The sequence below is a fragment of the Dromaius novaehollandiae genome, chromosome 30 (genome assembly GCF_036370855.1).
Source record: "Dromaius novaehollandiae isolate bDroNov1 chromosome 30, bDroNov1.hap1, whole genome shotgun sequence".
Lineage (NCBI taxonomy): Eukaryota > Metazoa > Chordata > Aves > Casuariiformes > Dromaiidae > Dromaius > Dromaius novaehollandiae.
The window spans coordinates 646,059-660,897 of record NC_088128.1 but is presented as its reverse complement, the minus strand read 5'-3'; the positions used below and the strand labels follow the sequence as shown (position 1 = coordinate 660,897).

At 51.0% G+C, this 14,839-nt stretch overlaps 1 protein-coding gene across 1 annotated transcript; it reads right to left on the bottom strand.

The window, feature by feature from the left end:
- Positions 1-1,172: 1,172 nt before the first annotated feature.
- Positions 1,173-2,123, bottom strand: LOC112995615 (olfactory receptor 6M1-like). Its single transcript, XM_026120669.2, has one exon. It carries the CDS (start codon positions 2,121-2,123, stop codon positions 1,173-1,175), a length of 951 nt encoding a protein of 316 aa, XP_025976454.2.
- Between the last annotated feature and the right edge of the window lie 12,716 nt (positions 2,124-14,839).

Sequence of the window (14,839 nt, the reverse complement as noted above, 5' to 3'; positions counted from 1 at the left end):
TTGAAGGATGCGAGCCATTAGCAAGCAGCTCTGTGTTAACAGGTTGCTTCTTATGAATAAGAGCCCCAGCTGAAAGGGCTTTAACAATCTCAGTTTGAAACGGGGAAAGAATCTTCTCTTCACAGCAAAGAGAACTGAGAACTGCTGGTTGTGTCTCTCACACTATCAGTAACTCCCTTCCAGAAGTCTTCTTAAACTGACGCATCAGTGATGAGAAGAGCTGGTTAGAAAATATGTGATAAAAACGTTCAGATTACCCAAGTGAAAAACACAGGGTGGTTTTCTCAAGAGCAGACTTGAATTCAGAAGCACATGAGGTTTTGCTAGTTTTTTGTGTGCTTGTTTGTTTGTTTTCCTAGCATTCTTGCCTTTTCTTTGAGGTTTATATTTGGAGTTCCCCCAGAGGTTCCACTCAAAGTCTCCAAGATAAAATTAGGGTTGGTATCAGGGGGAAGTGGTCAATATCTGTTTCCTAATTTACCTTTTTATGCATATGAATGAGTAGGGAGATTAGAGTTTGTTATACATTGGTCCCATCACTTCTTTAAAAGAAACAGAAAACCTTTATACTTCAGGCACAGATCTGAGCTCTTCCATGTCAGTGTTCAGTTTCTCCCTCTCTTGTTGTTACCCTGTAGCACTTCCTTCTCTTACTGCATTTACTTCTTGAGAGACCCCCATCTCATCTGTATCAGCTATGGCCTACACTTCAAAGAAGCAGCATTATATTGACAGAGGAGTTAGTATCCAGCAGAACACAGGGGCTCTTTATTTAACAGTTTAAAAGTTAATAAAAAGATGAAAATTTAGTAAAATTCATAATTACCACTTGACTGCCATTTCTTTTCACTTTTCCACTCCCTTTTTTGCTGGCCGTTCTGTTCCTTTCAGTCCTGCAACCTTTTAGTCAGATCCGGAGACTGCTTTCTGCCCAACAGCCACACACTGCCATGCAGACACCCAGCCTCATAATCACTATCAGATGTCTGGGAGGAATTTTGGTGGGGCCCGACACAACAGTGCCATTGTGAACCTGACCTTTGAGACATGCTCATCCACAGCATTGGCCATAATGGGATACTCCCTCTCAAAGTCTATCAGAAGATACCATGAATGCAGAGGCCCTGTTGAGATCTTTCAAGGAGTTGATTTCCTACCAGCCACAATGATTCTCACAGCTTTCTGCCTTGCTTAGCCATCCCCAAGCAGTTGCGCACAACAGTCTTCCAGGCCTCTTTCATCTGCTCATTCCTTAGGCTGAATATGAAGGGGTTTAAAAGAGGAGTCACAATGCCAGAGAGAACAGAAAGGATTTTGTTGAGGTGCACAGAGTTCATCTGGGAAGGCCTGACATAGACAAAGATGGAGATGCCAAAACCCAGGGAAGCAACAGTGAAATGAGAAGCGCAAGTGGCAAAAGTTTTCTGCCTGCCCTGGGCAGATGGGATCCGGAATATGGTTGAAATAATCCAAGCATAGGAGACAATGGTCAACGCCAAGGAGCCGAGGAGCAGGACCAAGGACACCACAAAATCATTCAGCTCAACAAGCCGGATGTCTGTGCAAGCGAGGTGCAGGAGAGGTGCGCTGTCACAGAAGTAGTGGTTGATGATGTTGGGACCACAGTACGGCAGCCTGGCTTTCAGGACCGCTGGTGGCAGGATCATGACCAAGCCACCCACCCACGCACCCAGTACAAGCTGGCTGCATGCCCTTTCCGTCATGATGGTGGGATACCTCAGAGGGTTGCATATTGCCACATACCGGTCATAGGACATGATGGCAAAGAGGATGAACTCCGTTGCAGCCAGGAAGAAGTAAAAGAAGAGTTGGCTAAAGCAGCCAGCAAAGGAGATGGTTTTCTTCTCTGACAGGATGTTTGCCAGCATTTTTGGCACAACAATGGAGGTCATGGCGATCTCAATGAAGGACAAATTAGTGAGGAAGTAATACATGGGAGAACAGAGGCGGCAGTCTGTATAGACCAGTACAATGATTAGAGCATTTCCCAGGACAGTCACTACATAAGCAAGCAGGAACACCACAAAGAAGATGATCTCCACTTCATGGCTGTTAGGAAATCCCACCAGGACAAACTCTGTCACAGCTGTGACATTCCCCATCCAAGTGTGTTCTCTGTCATGGTGAGAGTAGGAGAGCAACATAGTCTCTTTGAATATTCAATTCATTCATTTCAAAAAGATCTTTCCTCTCCGCTCAGGTCTCCATTCTTCCCCATCCAGCAGTCACAAATATTTGTTATAGCTCTTTGCTTAAGAAAGAGGATGGAATATGCAGGCCTTTGCAGCCAAGCTCCTTTAATCTCTCTGTTGCCATCAGTCAAAATCACCATCAAATCACAACATACAATGGATTATTTTCATCCTACATTTCTTATGTCTGCATTCCATGTCATGCATACATGCACAAAGTAACCCAAATTTACATTTGCAAGGGAAATACCTTTCCTCTTACGTCTGTGCTTTTGCACTTACCTTCTGCACAGAGGGCACCCCATGTGTTTATTTTTGGTAGCTTGCTGAAGAGAGCTTCAATTCCATTAAGCAAGATGCAAGTTGTGGAGAGACAGAGCAAAAGTGGATCCTGCATTCCCAGTTTATATCGTAACATCAGAGGAACTCACGTTCTAGCTGAGTTACTCACTGCACAGCCTGCAACAGGACAAATACAGAGGAGCAATTATAAGACAGAGTGAGTGATAGGACTCAAAGTATTTGAATAAAAAGAGGTTTTCACTCCTGCTGATGGTATAACGGTGGCTGTCCTGCAGGCTCTGATAAGCTGAACTCCATGTCATGAGAACTGAGCAATGCTTTCTGTAGTCTGTATAAGCCTTGGCTGCTGATTGCCATGGGAATGAGCCTAGTCATCACAAAAGTAATGTTCAGGAGAGTGCCAGAAGTCTTTCTTTCTTTCTTTTTTTTTTTTTTAATGATGACAGTACATTTCACAGTGGGCCAATTATACTTGATAGACTGAGAAATGACAAAGAGAAGAATAATTGGCTCCCTTATAAGCATTTGCACCTTGAAAGCTGGCGATTTCTGACTCAAGGGATTTAGGTAGACAAGTCTCACCTCAAGTTTATACAAGTAGGAAACCTTCTCATTCTGAAACTTTTTTCTTCCTCTTCCTCCAAGCCTTGATGCCCTCATGAAATCCTGGAGAACAAGAGCATTGCCCAATGAATGAGATCAAGGATGACCCTTCAAGGGTCCTGTCTCTCAGAGAGACCCCAGCAATGGGGAGAATCAGCTCACCTAATCTGAGATGCTCTGCAATGTGAATGTCTACTTATGAGCGAACACCAAAGTGTCCCACCATGGGGACTTCCAGGGTCCAGTTCATCTGGCAGGTTAGGATGGGGCTAGTTGAGGAGTAGGCATGTCTGTGTTTTTCTACACAGATGGATCCAGGCTGTCCTCACATGAAGCCACATGACGAGGCTCTCCCCACTTTCAGATGGATCATGTTCATCCTGGATAACACTTCAGGCAGATATCCTTCAGGGCTTATGGTGGTCCCCTGGGCAGTCCTGTTGTGCTCTTATACAGAAACCAAATAATTTTTGTGTGTGTTTTGGCAGGGTTGTTTTGTTTTTCTACCCTCATAAATAAGAAAAAGGCTCTGGCCAAGTGATGCTGAGGTTGAGGCTGTGTGGCCTAGCTTGCTGCATGACAGCCTATAGGGACATTTGAGAGTGCGGGCCTGTTGGGACAGTCTTTCAGAACTATCCTATGTGAAGACAACTAAGAAAACTGGAGGGGACCCTGGGATAAACTTACCTGGTAGTGTGCTCATGCTTTTCCTCAGAGGGGTTAAGGTGTCCTGTTCCAGAAAGAGGCCTGGAGAAGGTCAGTGGCTGGCACATCAAGTTTTTACTTTTCCATATGCACAGATGGTAAGGCCATATTTTGAATATTGATGCTAGTCTGGGACCTTCTAGACCGGAAGGGATGAGGGAAACCTTTGAGAATCCAGCAGGAACTGGTAACGGGCTGACTGCAAAGGTCCTATGAAGAAACATTGAGCAATCTGAACTTGCTTAGTCTGGCAAAGAGGAGGCTAAGTAACACTCTTACACCTGCAACTGCCTGAAGGACACTTACAACGACAAAGGCAAAGCCTTCTTGGTAGGGGTTGACACTACAAGAAGAGACAACGATCACAAGCTGCAGCTTGAGAGGCTCAGCTTGGACATGAGGGAAAAAGAAAATGCCTTGGCTAAGCAGGAAAGCCATGGCAGAGCTCCAGTGCAGACAGCACATGGGAGGTGGGAGCAGGGGCAGGCTACAACGGAGCCATTGAGAAACATTGCCCTGGCATATAGGGAAGGTGTCAGGAAAGCCAAAGCTCAGCTGGAGTGGAGGCTTGCAAGGGCTTGTCAAGGGCAATGAGAAGAGCTTCTACCACCACATTAGAGGCTGAGCAAAGAAAATGTGGGCCCATTACTGGATGGGGTGGGTGGCTTCATGACAGTGGGCACAGAGAAGGCTGTGGTACTCCTCTACCTTCTTTGCCTCAACCTGCTCCAGCAGGGTCTCCCTGGCCTCGCTGATCAGTGAAGAGTTTCAAGAAGGTGAAGAATGAGCAGCAAGGTTTGAGTTGAGTCAGGGATAACTAGACAGAACTCCACACACCCAGGTCCATAGGACCCAATTGGCTGAATCAGAGGGTGGTAAGAGAACTGCCCAACACCCTCGCAAGGCATCTATTATCCATGTCTATTGTCTTTATAATGCTTGGAGTTTAGGGGAGAACTATGATGAGTAGAGGAAAGCAAATTTTGCACCCATCTGCAAAAAAGACCATAAGGATGATCTGGGGCACTACAGGCCAGTCTATCTCCCTGCAGGGCCTGGCAAAGTCTTGGAGCGAGTCCTCCTGGAAGACATTTCTGGGCAAATGAAGGAGAAGAAGGTGACTGGGAACAGTCATCACGGAGTGACCAAGGGTAAGTCCTGCCTGCCTGACCTGATTACCTTCCATGACACAAAGACTGGATTTGTGGAGGAGGGAGAGCACTGGAAATCATTTACCTTGACCTTAGCAAGGCATTTGACATGGTCTTCAAAAACAGTCATGTATCCAAACTAAGATGTTATTGTCTGAATGGCTGGACAACCAGATATGTTAAAAAAAACATCCCAGACTGGACTGTGTTCCTGTAAAAAAGTCTGGAAAAGCCTTGATGTCAGGTCCTAGAGAAGAGGGACTTTCCTGGGTGCTCAGAAACAACCATGCAGGACTCAGGACATATTGAGGGAAAACCCATCCCACCAATGCCAAACTCATTGTTCTTCCTGGGACCTTCCTGAGTGCTTGGGCACGGAGCAAGAGGGAGTGTCGGGCCACAGCAATGTCCCAGACTAGCCTCCATCAGGCCTTCAGCTCCACAACATGTCACAGCTTCAAGTGAGCTCTCTACAGCAACACTTCTGTCATTTGAAGCCATGTCCCAGTGCGTAGAGAAGACTTTGGGTAGACACACAGGAGACGGGAGAGAAAGGGCAGAGAGCCCAGGGTGCAGAGCTGGGGCTCACAGCATCAGAGAGGGCAGTGCCTGAGAAAGCAACCCAAAGAAGGAAACGAGTCCTTCCTTTTACAGGGACTCAGAAAACCCCATCTCGGACAGGACTGGGGTCTTCCTTCTGCAAGAGTCACCCCAGGACTGTGTAGAGACTAGGAAGAGCAGGAGGAGTTGTGACAGGGATGCTCTTAAACTCCATCAGCTGCAGAGGTGGGAGATGGTCACCTCACAAACTCCTGAATGAGCCAAAATGCAGGTCCTGAGGCATTGCACTGCCTTACAGGCTCTGCACCAGAGCCTGGGCAGCAGCCCTGCAGTGTGTGGGCATGTCCTGAGAAGCCCAGGGTCCAAACTGTGGGAGATCCAGGGATTCAGGGCTGTACACCCCCCAAAGAGAGCCAGGGTGCCAGGGACCATACCCAGGGGACAAGCACTGCCCCGAGGTGATGCTGAACAACCCAAGGACCAACTGAGGTGCTAGATGAGAAATGCCTTTCCCCAGGTTCAGCCTGAAGGAAAGCTGGGCAAAATTCAAGGGCAATGGGAAAACTTCCCCAGACCTGCTACCTGGTCTGGCCCATGGCTTGGGAGCCCTGCAGGGACCAGGGTCCCAGAAAAAGTTCTCCGGATGATGTGTGTTCAGGGCACGTTTGCTCTTTTCTGGCATATGATCTTCATCTTAAGCACTACCGACCGAGAAACCTTGCTGAGGACTTCTAAAAACAAAGAGGCTGCTTTGGTGCATCAAGGACAAAGGCTGCATCCTGTCCCATATGGTCCTACATCCTGCTTCTACAAAAAGAGCAACTCAGAGTAGAAATCAGTTTTGAAGCTCACCAAAACATCTGAGCTCTGGCCGGGCTTTGTGCTGTTTCATCCCACATGACTTTGATCTCATCTTTGAAAAATGCCAAATGCCAAAACAATGCCCAAACCCCAGCTTCCCACACAGGTCTGCCCAGTGCAGAGACCTGACAGTGCAGGGTTGCAGAAGTGACCTCTCCAGGACCCGCCCCCCCCCTAGATATTTCACAGCCTTTAGCACCATCTGGAGATAGGAAGGTGAAGGGAGGGGAAATCTCTCTGCTCTCTCCCTGGCTGTGCCATCTCCATGCCAGTGACCTACTGAGCTCCCAGATGACACGAGCTGAGGTCACAGTGGGATGTGCTGCAACACAGGGGGGTCTCTGTGGTGCCACAGCAGTGCTCTCACTTCACTGGGAGGCCCAGGAGCTGCTGGTCACTGCTCACATGCTCCCCACTGCTGCCCTTTGGAGCTGCTCCATGGCAAGGAGTGGGGACAGGAGGCAGCGGTGCCACATTGGGGCCCCTCGCTGACAGGCAGAGGAGCAGGTTGGAGAGGAGTTTTGAGTTATGAGTTGTGAAGAGCATCCTTTTTCCCCAGATGGACAGCAGAGCCAAGGGCAAGGGGGCAAGTGAGATGGAGGGCTGCTGGACCAAGACCATCAGCCCGGAATGCAGTTCCTTCTTCCCAATACTCCTGCAGCTCTCCACCTAGGGTAAGGGCTTCGGGAGCTCCTTCCCAAGGTGTCGCACAGAGACTGTTAACTGCAAAAATGGCTGTGGATCCCAGGCTGTGGGGGTGGCTGGACAGGGTGGGGGCTGCCACAAGAGCCCTGCCTGAGGGTCCCGTCTGGCTCAGGGGACAATGTGGCAGCCAGGACTCCTGGGGAAGGGGCTACCCTGAGCCCCAAGGCTCCTGTGGAGCTGGCTACATTCCCTCATGGCAGGGGTCAATCCATGGCCAGGTTTCCCTGGGAGTGGGTCCCCCTTTGGGATCTGGCTCTGGCAGGAAAGGGTTTCTCTGTCCTAGAGGTGCAGTATCCTGCAGCTCCCGTGGGGCTCTAAAGAGCCTGCTGGAAATGCCCACATGGGAAAAGAAGCCTTCGCCTTGTAATAACCTCAAAGTGTCTATTTGTTTGGGACAACCTCTCTTCTTTCCCCTGGATCCTTTTATGCTTCCAACTTGGCAGAGCATGTTTGGGGCTCAGAGATGTTGTCCTCTGATGGCCACAGCCCCTGTCCTCCTGCAAATGGGGTCAAACCTCTGCACCCAAAAGACAACCTGTTTGGGGGAGCAGCTTGGGAAGAGGTGGGGGTGCCATGGCCACCCCACAAGGCCCTGCTGACCCCAAGCCTGTTTCTCTGAGCCGTGGGGGGCAGTGCTGGGGGGAGCCCAGCAGGGCCATCTCCCCACCCCCTCCCGGCCCCACACCTGCGCTGCCCAGCACTGGCAGCCCCAGAGCTGCTCTGGCCCTGGATGCCCCATGGACTCCTCAGCCCTGTGGAGCGACACGCCGGGGCCCAGCCTGGCCACATATAGAGCAGCCCCTGCCTGGTTGCGGCCCAGCCCTGCCGGGCGCAGCGCGAGGGCTGCTGAATGCCAGGGCTGCTGTGCACAATATAGCACCCCACCGTGGGGGGGGGGGGGGAGGGCGAGGGAGGGGAAGGGGAAGGGAGGGGCTGCCTGCTGGGTCACACAGGGCTGCAGCTTTGCCATGGCATCGCCCCCAGTGCTGCCCTCTGATTGGCCAGCAAGGGGGAGAGGGTGGGCTGGGTTGGACTGATGGCTCCGTCAGCCAATGGCAGTGCAGCAGGCTGCTGGTGGCCTCGCCAAGGCCCTGCCCCAGGCTCACTTTTGTCCTGAACAGGGCGTTTCCCAGGGCTCGCAGAGAGGCTGTCCCCGCGGGTCCTGCCGGGCCCCAGCCACTGCGGCTGCACCGTGCGTCTTGCTGGGCTGCAGCCCTGCGGCCCTGGCAGCAGCCGGGAGGGTGTTTGCAGAGCAGCTCTGTGCTGGGAGCTGCTGGGCTCCTGCAGGGCCTTGGCAGCTGCTGGGCGGCCAGTGCTGCCCTGGCCATTGGCATTAGCCCTGCTCCCAGCTGGGGCTGCAGAGCTGCTGAATCCCGGCTCTGCTGGTTTCCCCTGCTGAGATGCCCTGGCCGCAGTCCTTCCGCGTGTCTCAGAGTGTCAGGGCCCCAAGCAGGAGAGTGCTTGTTGTCCTGGGGGTGTGGAGGATTTGCTGGGTGTGTTCAGCACTGGGGCAGGAACCAGACTTGGGAGTTGCAGGAAGGCTTCTTCCTCTGCCTGGGCCTTGAGGCCCTGCTGTCTCCAGCTCCATGGTCGCTGCTCCCATGCAATCCTCCTGTTAGGAGATGTTGCCCAGAATGACTTGCAGGCCTTTTTCCAGTTCCCAAGTTTCATAGGCCAGGTGTAGGTGCTACCTAGGCAGGAGCTGGTGTTGTCTTGGGGCAGTAACTGGTGCGTAATGGGTGTTTTGCTGCACTGTGATCATTGCGAGGCCCCGGGGTGAGTCCGGGCGGCCGCTCAGGAGCTGGCTGAGCCTTGGGGGAGGCAGGGGCAGCTGCAGGCGGCAATAGCCGCGTGGCCGGGCTGTGGGCAGGGAGGTCACGGCTGTCTGCGAGAGCTGGGCCAGGAGATCCCCAGTGTCAAATCAGCTTTTGGTCAGTAGCTGCCAGGCCAGCAGGAGACCTGTGGTTCGGCTGTTGATGGTGAGGTCACTTCTGCCTGAGTCCCTGATAGGCCAGCAGCAGACAGATGGGTGTGGAAGCAGATCATGAGGTCTCCTTGGTCAGAGTACCTGGTAGGGCAGCAGCATGTTCATGGCTGGGGAAGTTATTTTGAGGCAGCTTGTGTCTCTGAAGCCCATAGGCCATCAGCAGGCACCTGGTGGGCATTTGGACTTGTGAAGTCACATTTAGCTGAGCAGCTGCTAGGCCAGGAGAAGGCCTATGGCTTGGGTGTTGGTGGTGAGGTCACTTCTGGGTTTGGTGATTGTGCTGGGGGGAGGGATTGACACCTGCAGAGCTCTACAGCAATACAGAGATGCAACTAAGAAATCAGGCAGAAGTAGATAATAATATTCCACACCATCTGTCACAAATGTTATTCCACTGCCTCATCATGAATTAGTAGTGCTACATTTAAAATGTGGATGGTGTTCTCTGGTGAATGCAGATGTGGACTTTAACCATGCACTTGTTGCTAAGTATAGGCTTACAGCCTGCTATCGGTGGATGAGGGAGTCCAGCTGGAATTTTTATGCTGCTAAATGAGTGAAGTGCTGCTGTGAGCAGTGACAGTAGTAGTCTCTGATTCCAGTGTCTGTGTGCCACATAAAATTCTTTCACATCAAAATACTAGGGGGCTTCTGAGATTTTTCTCCCAGATCTGAAGGATATCTCTGTCCTTTGATTCCTGAAGTTGGGAAGTGAGCAGGTGCAGGGCTGTGCCTGGCTGTTCAGAGGAAGGACCTGTTGCAAGGCCTTGAAGGAATAGAAGAGAATGGATGGGCTGGAGAGTTGGTGTGTGTGTGTTTTGGGGCCCTGGGGTTGCTCTGGCTGCTGCCATGTCTGGTCATGTGCTCTGTGAGTCCCCGCTGCAGAGACACATGTTGGCTGTCCACCGTCTGTGAAGCAAGGGGCGGGGGTCAGGCGTGTCACAGTGGTGGGGTGCCCTATGGTGGGAACTAGCGGTGGCCCCAGTATCTTGGTGCTGCTCTGCATGGGAGGAGGTGTCTGGAGAGAGCAGTGCTGTGCGTGGGGAGTGCCGCCAGGCTGGGGAGCTGGGGAGCCCTGGGAGGTGAGGAGGTGACTTGGCTCGCAGGGCCCAGGCTGCCCTGGTGGCCAGAGCCAGGGATGCTGGCAGCCTGCTGCCTTCTGTGCGCTGAGGTTCAGGCCCTGAGTTTCCAAAGCTCTTGCCAGGATCTGCAGCCAGATATCCCACACTGTGAAATACATACAAATATGGAGCTTAGAGTATTTGGAGTAGAAGAGGTCATCTTTCCGAAAGGATTCCTTGTTGGGGATTCTTGAATTTAACACTTCCGGGATCTGTCCAACCACAAGCTTTTTTTTTTTTCTTTTAGGCTAGAGATATAGCAGTTGCCTCCCTCTCCTATTAGCAAAGGCTCAGGGCAGATACTACCCGTACACACAATTGGTGCAGACACTCTTTTCTTCTCACGTGGCAGGACCCTAGAAACTCTTTGCCTATAATGTTGTATTATCCCCCAATCAGCCATTAATTAACCATCCAATTAACCCTCCTCCAATCCAGTGAAGGATAGCTGTAAGGTCACTTGTAGCTGAGCAGCTGATAGGGCAGCACTTGGCTAATGCCTGGGGTAATTGTTTGTGAGGTCACTTCTGCCTGAGGACCTGACAGGCCAGCAGCAGGCATCTGGCTTGGATGGTGATTGTGAGGTCATTTATAACTGAGTAGCTGATAGGCCAGTAACAGCTACCTGGCTTTGTTGCAGACTGTGAGATCACTTCCATCACAACCTCTGACAGGCCAGCAGCAGTCCCAGGGCTGGGATGGGTGTTTGTGAGGTCAGTTCTTCAGTTTCTTTTCTGAGTACCTCACAGGCCAGTAGCTGGCACGTGGCATGGCAGTGTCCTTCTGAAGTCATTTCTTCTTCATGAGCTGATTGGATAACAGCGGGCATGTGGCTTGGATGTTCATTGTGAGGTCACTCCTGCCTGAGTACCTGAGTGGCCACCAACAGGCACAAGGCTAGGCTGTTGGTTCCGTGTTCATCTGTATCCCTGGAGGCAACAGGCCAGCAGCAGGCATGTGGCTGGGATGGTGCCTGGGAGGTCACTTGTGTGGGAGTAAATGACAGGCAAGCATCAGGCTCAGAGCAGGAGGTGGATGTGCTTCTGAGGTCACTTCTGCCAGGGGATCTGATTCGATAGCAGGCACAGAGCCTGCTGACACAAAGCCTGCAGGTGCAGAGCCCTCGCTCTGCTGGCAACCCTTTTCCTAATGCAGTTCAGGAAACCATTGGCCGCCTTTGCCGCAAGGACACATTGGTGGCACATGCTTCTCCATGTTGTCTTCCAGGACTTCTCAGCTCCTTCTCTGCAAAGCTGCTTTCCAGCTGGTCATCACTCAGCGTGTCCTGGTGCACGGACTTGTTCTTGCTGAGGTGCAAAACATTCAGTTTCCCTTTGTGGAACTTGATGAGGTTCCTCTGTGCCCATGTCTCCAGCCTGCCAGCTCCCTCAAAAAGGCAGCGCAAATGTGTTGCACCTTGCTGGATTTCAGGAGATAATTGTGTCTCAGATGCTTGTGTGCCCTTAGGAAGCAGACTGCTGTGAAGGTGCCTGTGAGGTCACCTCTGCCTCTGCAGGTGATGGGCCAGGAGCAGGCACATGGATGGGAAACTGTGTGTGAGGTCACTTGTGTCTGAGTGCCTGGGGTGTGATTTCTCTGCCTCTGCAGTTTGCACCTCTGAGCAGACGGTGCCATGCTCTCCTTTCTTGCTTTCCTGAAGCTCAGACATGTAGGCTTTGCCATCAGCGGAGCTGAATCCCACCCATCATCATTAAATACGTGGCCTGTGTTCCTGAAGAGGACAGCAGGGAGTGTGTTCTGCTCCTGGCAGGCTCCCCTGCTGCATGAATTCTTCAGCTGGGATTTGTTGCCCCTTGTTTTAGACAGCCCCCATTGGAGTGTCTGCCCACTGTTGCTTGTAAGGGCTTCTCTTACAGCTGCCTGAGGGTCCTGGCCCTTCTCCAAGGTAATTCATCCTGGCAGCACTGTTAAATCCCTTGGTTAAGGAACCATCCTCTCAGCCTCTGAGTGCCTGACCAGCTCAGGCACAGCCTGGATATTAGCTCACTTTTGGACTCTTCTTTCCACGTGAACCCCCTGTGAGATGAAATCCCAAGAGTGGATCTGAGGCTAATTTGGACAAAGGTGCCCTCTTGGCAGTGAGGTGTGGATAAAAGCAAGTGACAGTCAGTTCCTTCTAGGGTGGTGCAGGGCTGTCCCAGCAGGCCTTGCACAGTTCATCTCACCCACTCATTGTCAAACTGTACACTGGAGACTGCAGGATGACACCTTCTTGGTAGCACACTATAAAAAAATCCCCTCTGGCTGGTAATAATCCATCATGCCCTACTTTGGGAAGGTTGAGCTGCCAAAGGTAGCCTCCAGATAATGTCCATGGTGACTCTGGGTTACAGGGCAGCATGCCGGGCTTCGAGGAGACCTAGGTGATGAGCTGTGCACTGCTCGGTGGCAGGTCCACTGCAAAGGGCTAGACCTGAGCAGGGTGGCCATGATCCGTGCCTGCCCTCCTGCTGGCTGCAGGCTGGTGGGGTGGCTGCAACAGAAGTACCCTCGCAATCAGCACCCAGATGGGTCCATGTCACCTCTGTCACCCCCTCCCCTTCCCAGGGTGGTCATTTCTGCTGGGTGGACTCTCTGAGGCACTGGGTGACCTCACAAAGCCTGCTGGCCAGCACATCTGCTGAGGGCCAATCAGGCTGCTGCAGTGGAAGTGACCTCACAATCAACACTGCAGCCATGTCCCCTTTGCCTGCCTCTCCCCATCTTCCTGCCCATATATCATCTCTGGTGGGATGAGAGGTGGTGTGATTCTTTTCTTGTCCTCATGAAACTGGGCTCCTGAGGAAGGCAGGCTGGGATGGCGAGGAGGTGCAGGTGTGCTCTGTGCAAAGGGGTGGCTGCAGTGCACAGGGCTTTGCCTTGGAGCAGGTGATGAGCCCATCAAGACCGTGTAGGAAGGATAAGAGGACACAGCAGTCTGGGTGACATTCTGGGAGTGTTTGCTAACAGCTGCCTGAGGAGGGAAGGGAAGCAGCTGAAACCTTGTGCAGGCAGCTGGGGGAAGCCTCATGGTCCCAGATCCTGGTTCTCACAGGGCAGTTTCACCCCCTTGAAATCTGCTGGGAGGGCAGTGGGCCTGGGCACAAGCAGCCCAGGAGATTCCTAGAGCGTGCTGAGAACAGTTTCTTGGCACAGGTGATCAATGAGCCAACACCGGCTGGAGTCTATCAGTCACAAGCAAAGCAGAACTGCATGGAGATGTAAAGGCTGAGGGCAGCTATGGCTGCAATGATCCTGAGATGGTGGAGACATAAGACAAAAAGCCAAAGCGCAGCCCAGGGCTACAGGAGAGCCAATTTCAGCTAATTGAGGCTCTGCTGGGCAGGATCCCCCAGGAGACTTCCCTGGAGGGCAGAGGGGCCATGAGGCCTCTGTAAAGACAGACTAGGCAGAGGAAGAGAGGCAGCAGAAGAGAGAGGAGACGTGTCAGTTTGAATGCAGTAGTTTCTCAGAGCAAAATTTCTCCATTCAGAGTGTTGCCAGAAGTGTATCATGAAGAATAACATATACATAGATATAAACAGGTAAACTCTCATAGAGTAATTTCTGCAGTGCACAAACATGGTGCTGCCAATAAAAAAGAAAGAAAATAATCATTACAATTGATAAAGAATGTTCGAAGTTCTGAAAATGAAGATTTTTTTCATTTCTTGCATAGAACTATTTTTTGAATACATTTAAGGCTATGACGAGAACTTTACACTCAGGCCCTTATAGACACATACAGTGGCCACTGCTGCCTGAGATGGCCTAGACACATACAGAGGCCACTGCTGCCTGAGATGGCCTGTGTAGCTGTGTTCCCATGTGGTGCCAGGAAATGTGACCCAGGAACTATGGGGACCTTTCTGGAGCGTTAGCTGGTCACCAGGAGAAGCATCTCCAGATCTCTCTGTAGGACAAATAATTTCTTTCCATTGACTAGAAAGGGAAGTCCAGACAACTGGGTTAACCAGAGACACCTGCCCTGAAGGGGTCTGGCACTGGGTGAGATAATTCCCATCCCTGCTGTCACCTGAAATGGTGTCACACTTCATTGGCCATGCAGGGAATGAAAAGGGAGTGTGGCTAGATGTTTACGGATTCCTTTAAGATATCACTCTAACACAGGTACATTGAGATTGGTGCAAATTAGGCAATCAATAAATAAAGCATTTTTACTGAAGCTGATCAGCCTGTTTTTCTCTATCAGCTGTGAGAGTGGGACACCTCATGGTGTGACTTGCTGTGTGCAAAGAGCAAGGAGCAGCAAGAAGGATCCTGGGCAGGGAGTGGTTTGAGGGGCACTGGACTCATGCAAGATATAAAAACAGTATTTTTAATAGTGTAGGCCTTATTATAAAAGAAATCTTTAGAAACTGTCAATACAAATGAAACCAGAAAGAAACTGGATAAATTATCTCAAGCAAAAAATATGTTTTGATATGCTTACCAGCTTCTGAAGCTTCTTTATGTTCTTACTTTCTTTTTCTTATTAACTTTGTGTTCTTATCTTCTTCTTTTTCTTATTATCTTGTTTTCTTTGGTTCTTTTTTGATACACTGGTCTTTTGGGGAGAAACTTTTTTTTTTTTTTTTTTTTTTTGAAAGGGAAAGTGATTTCCAAAGC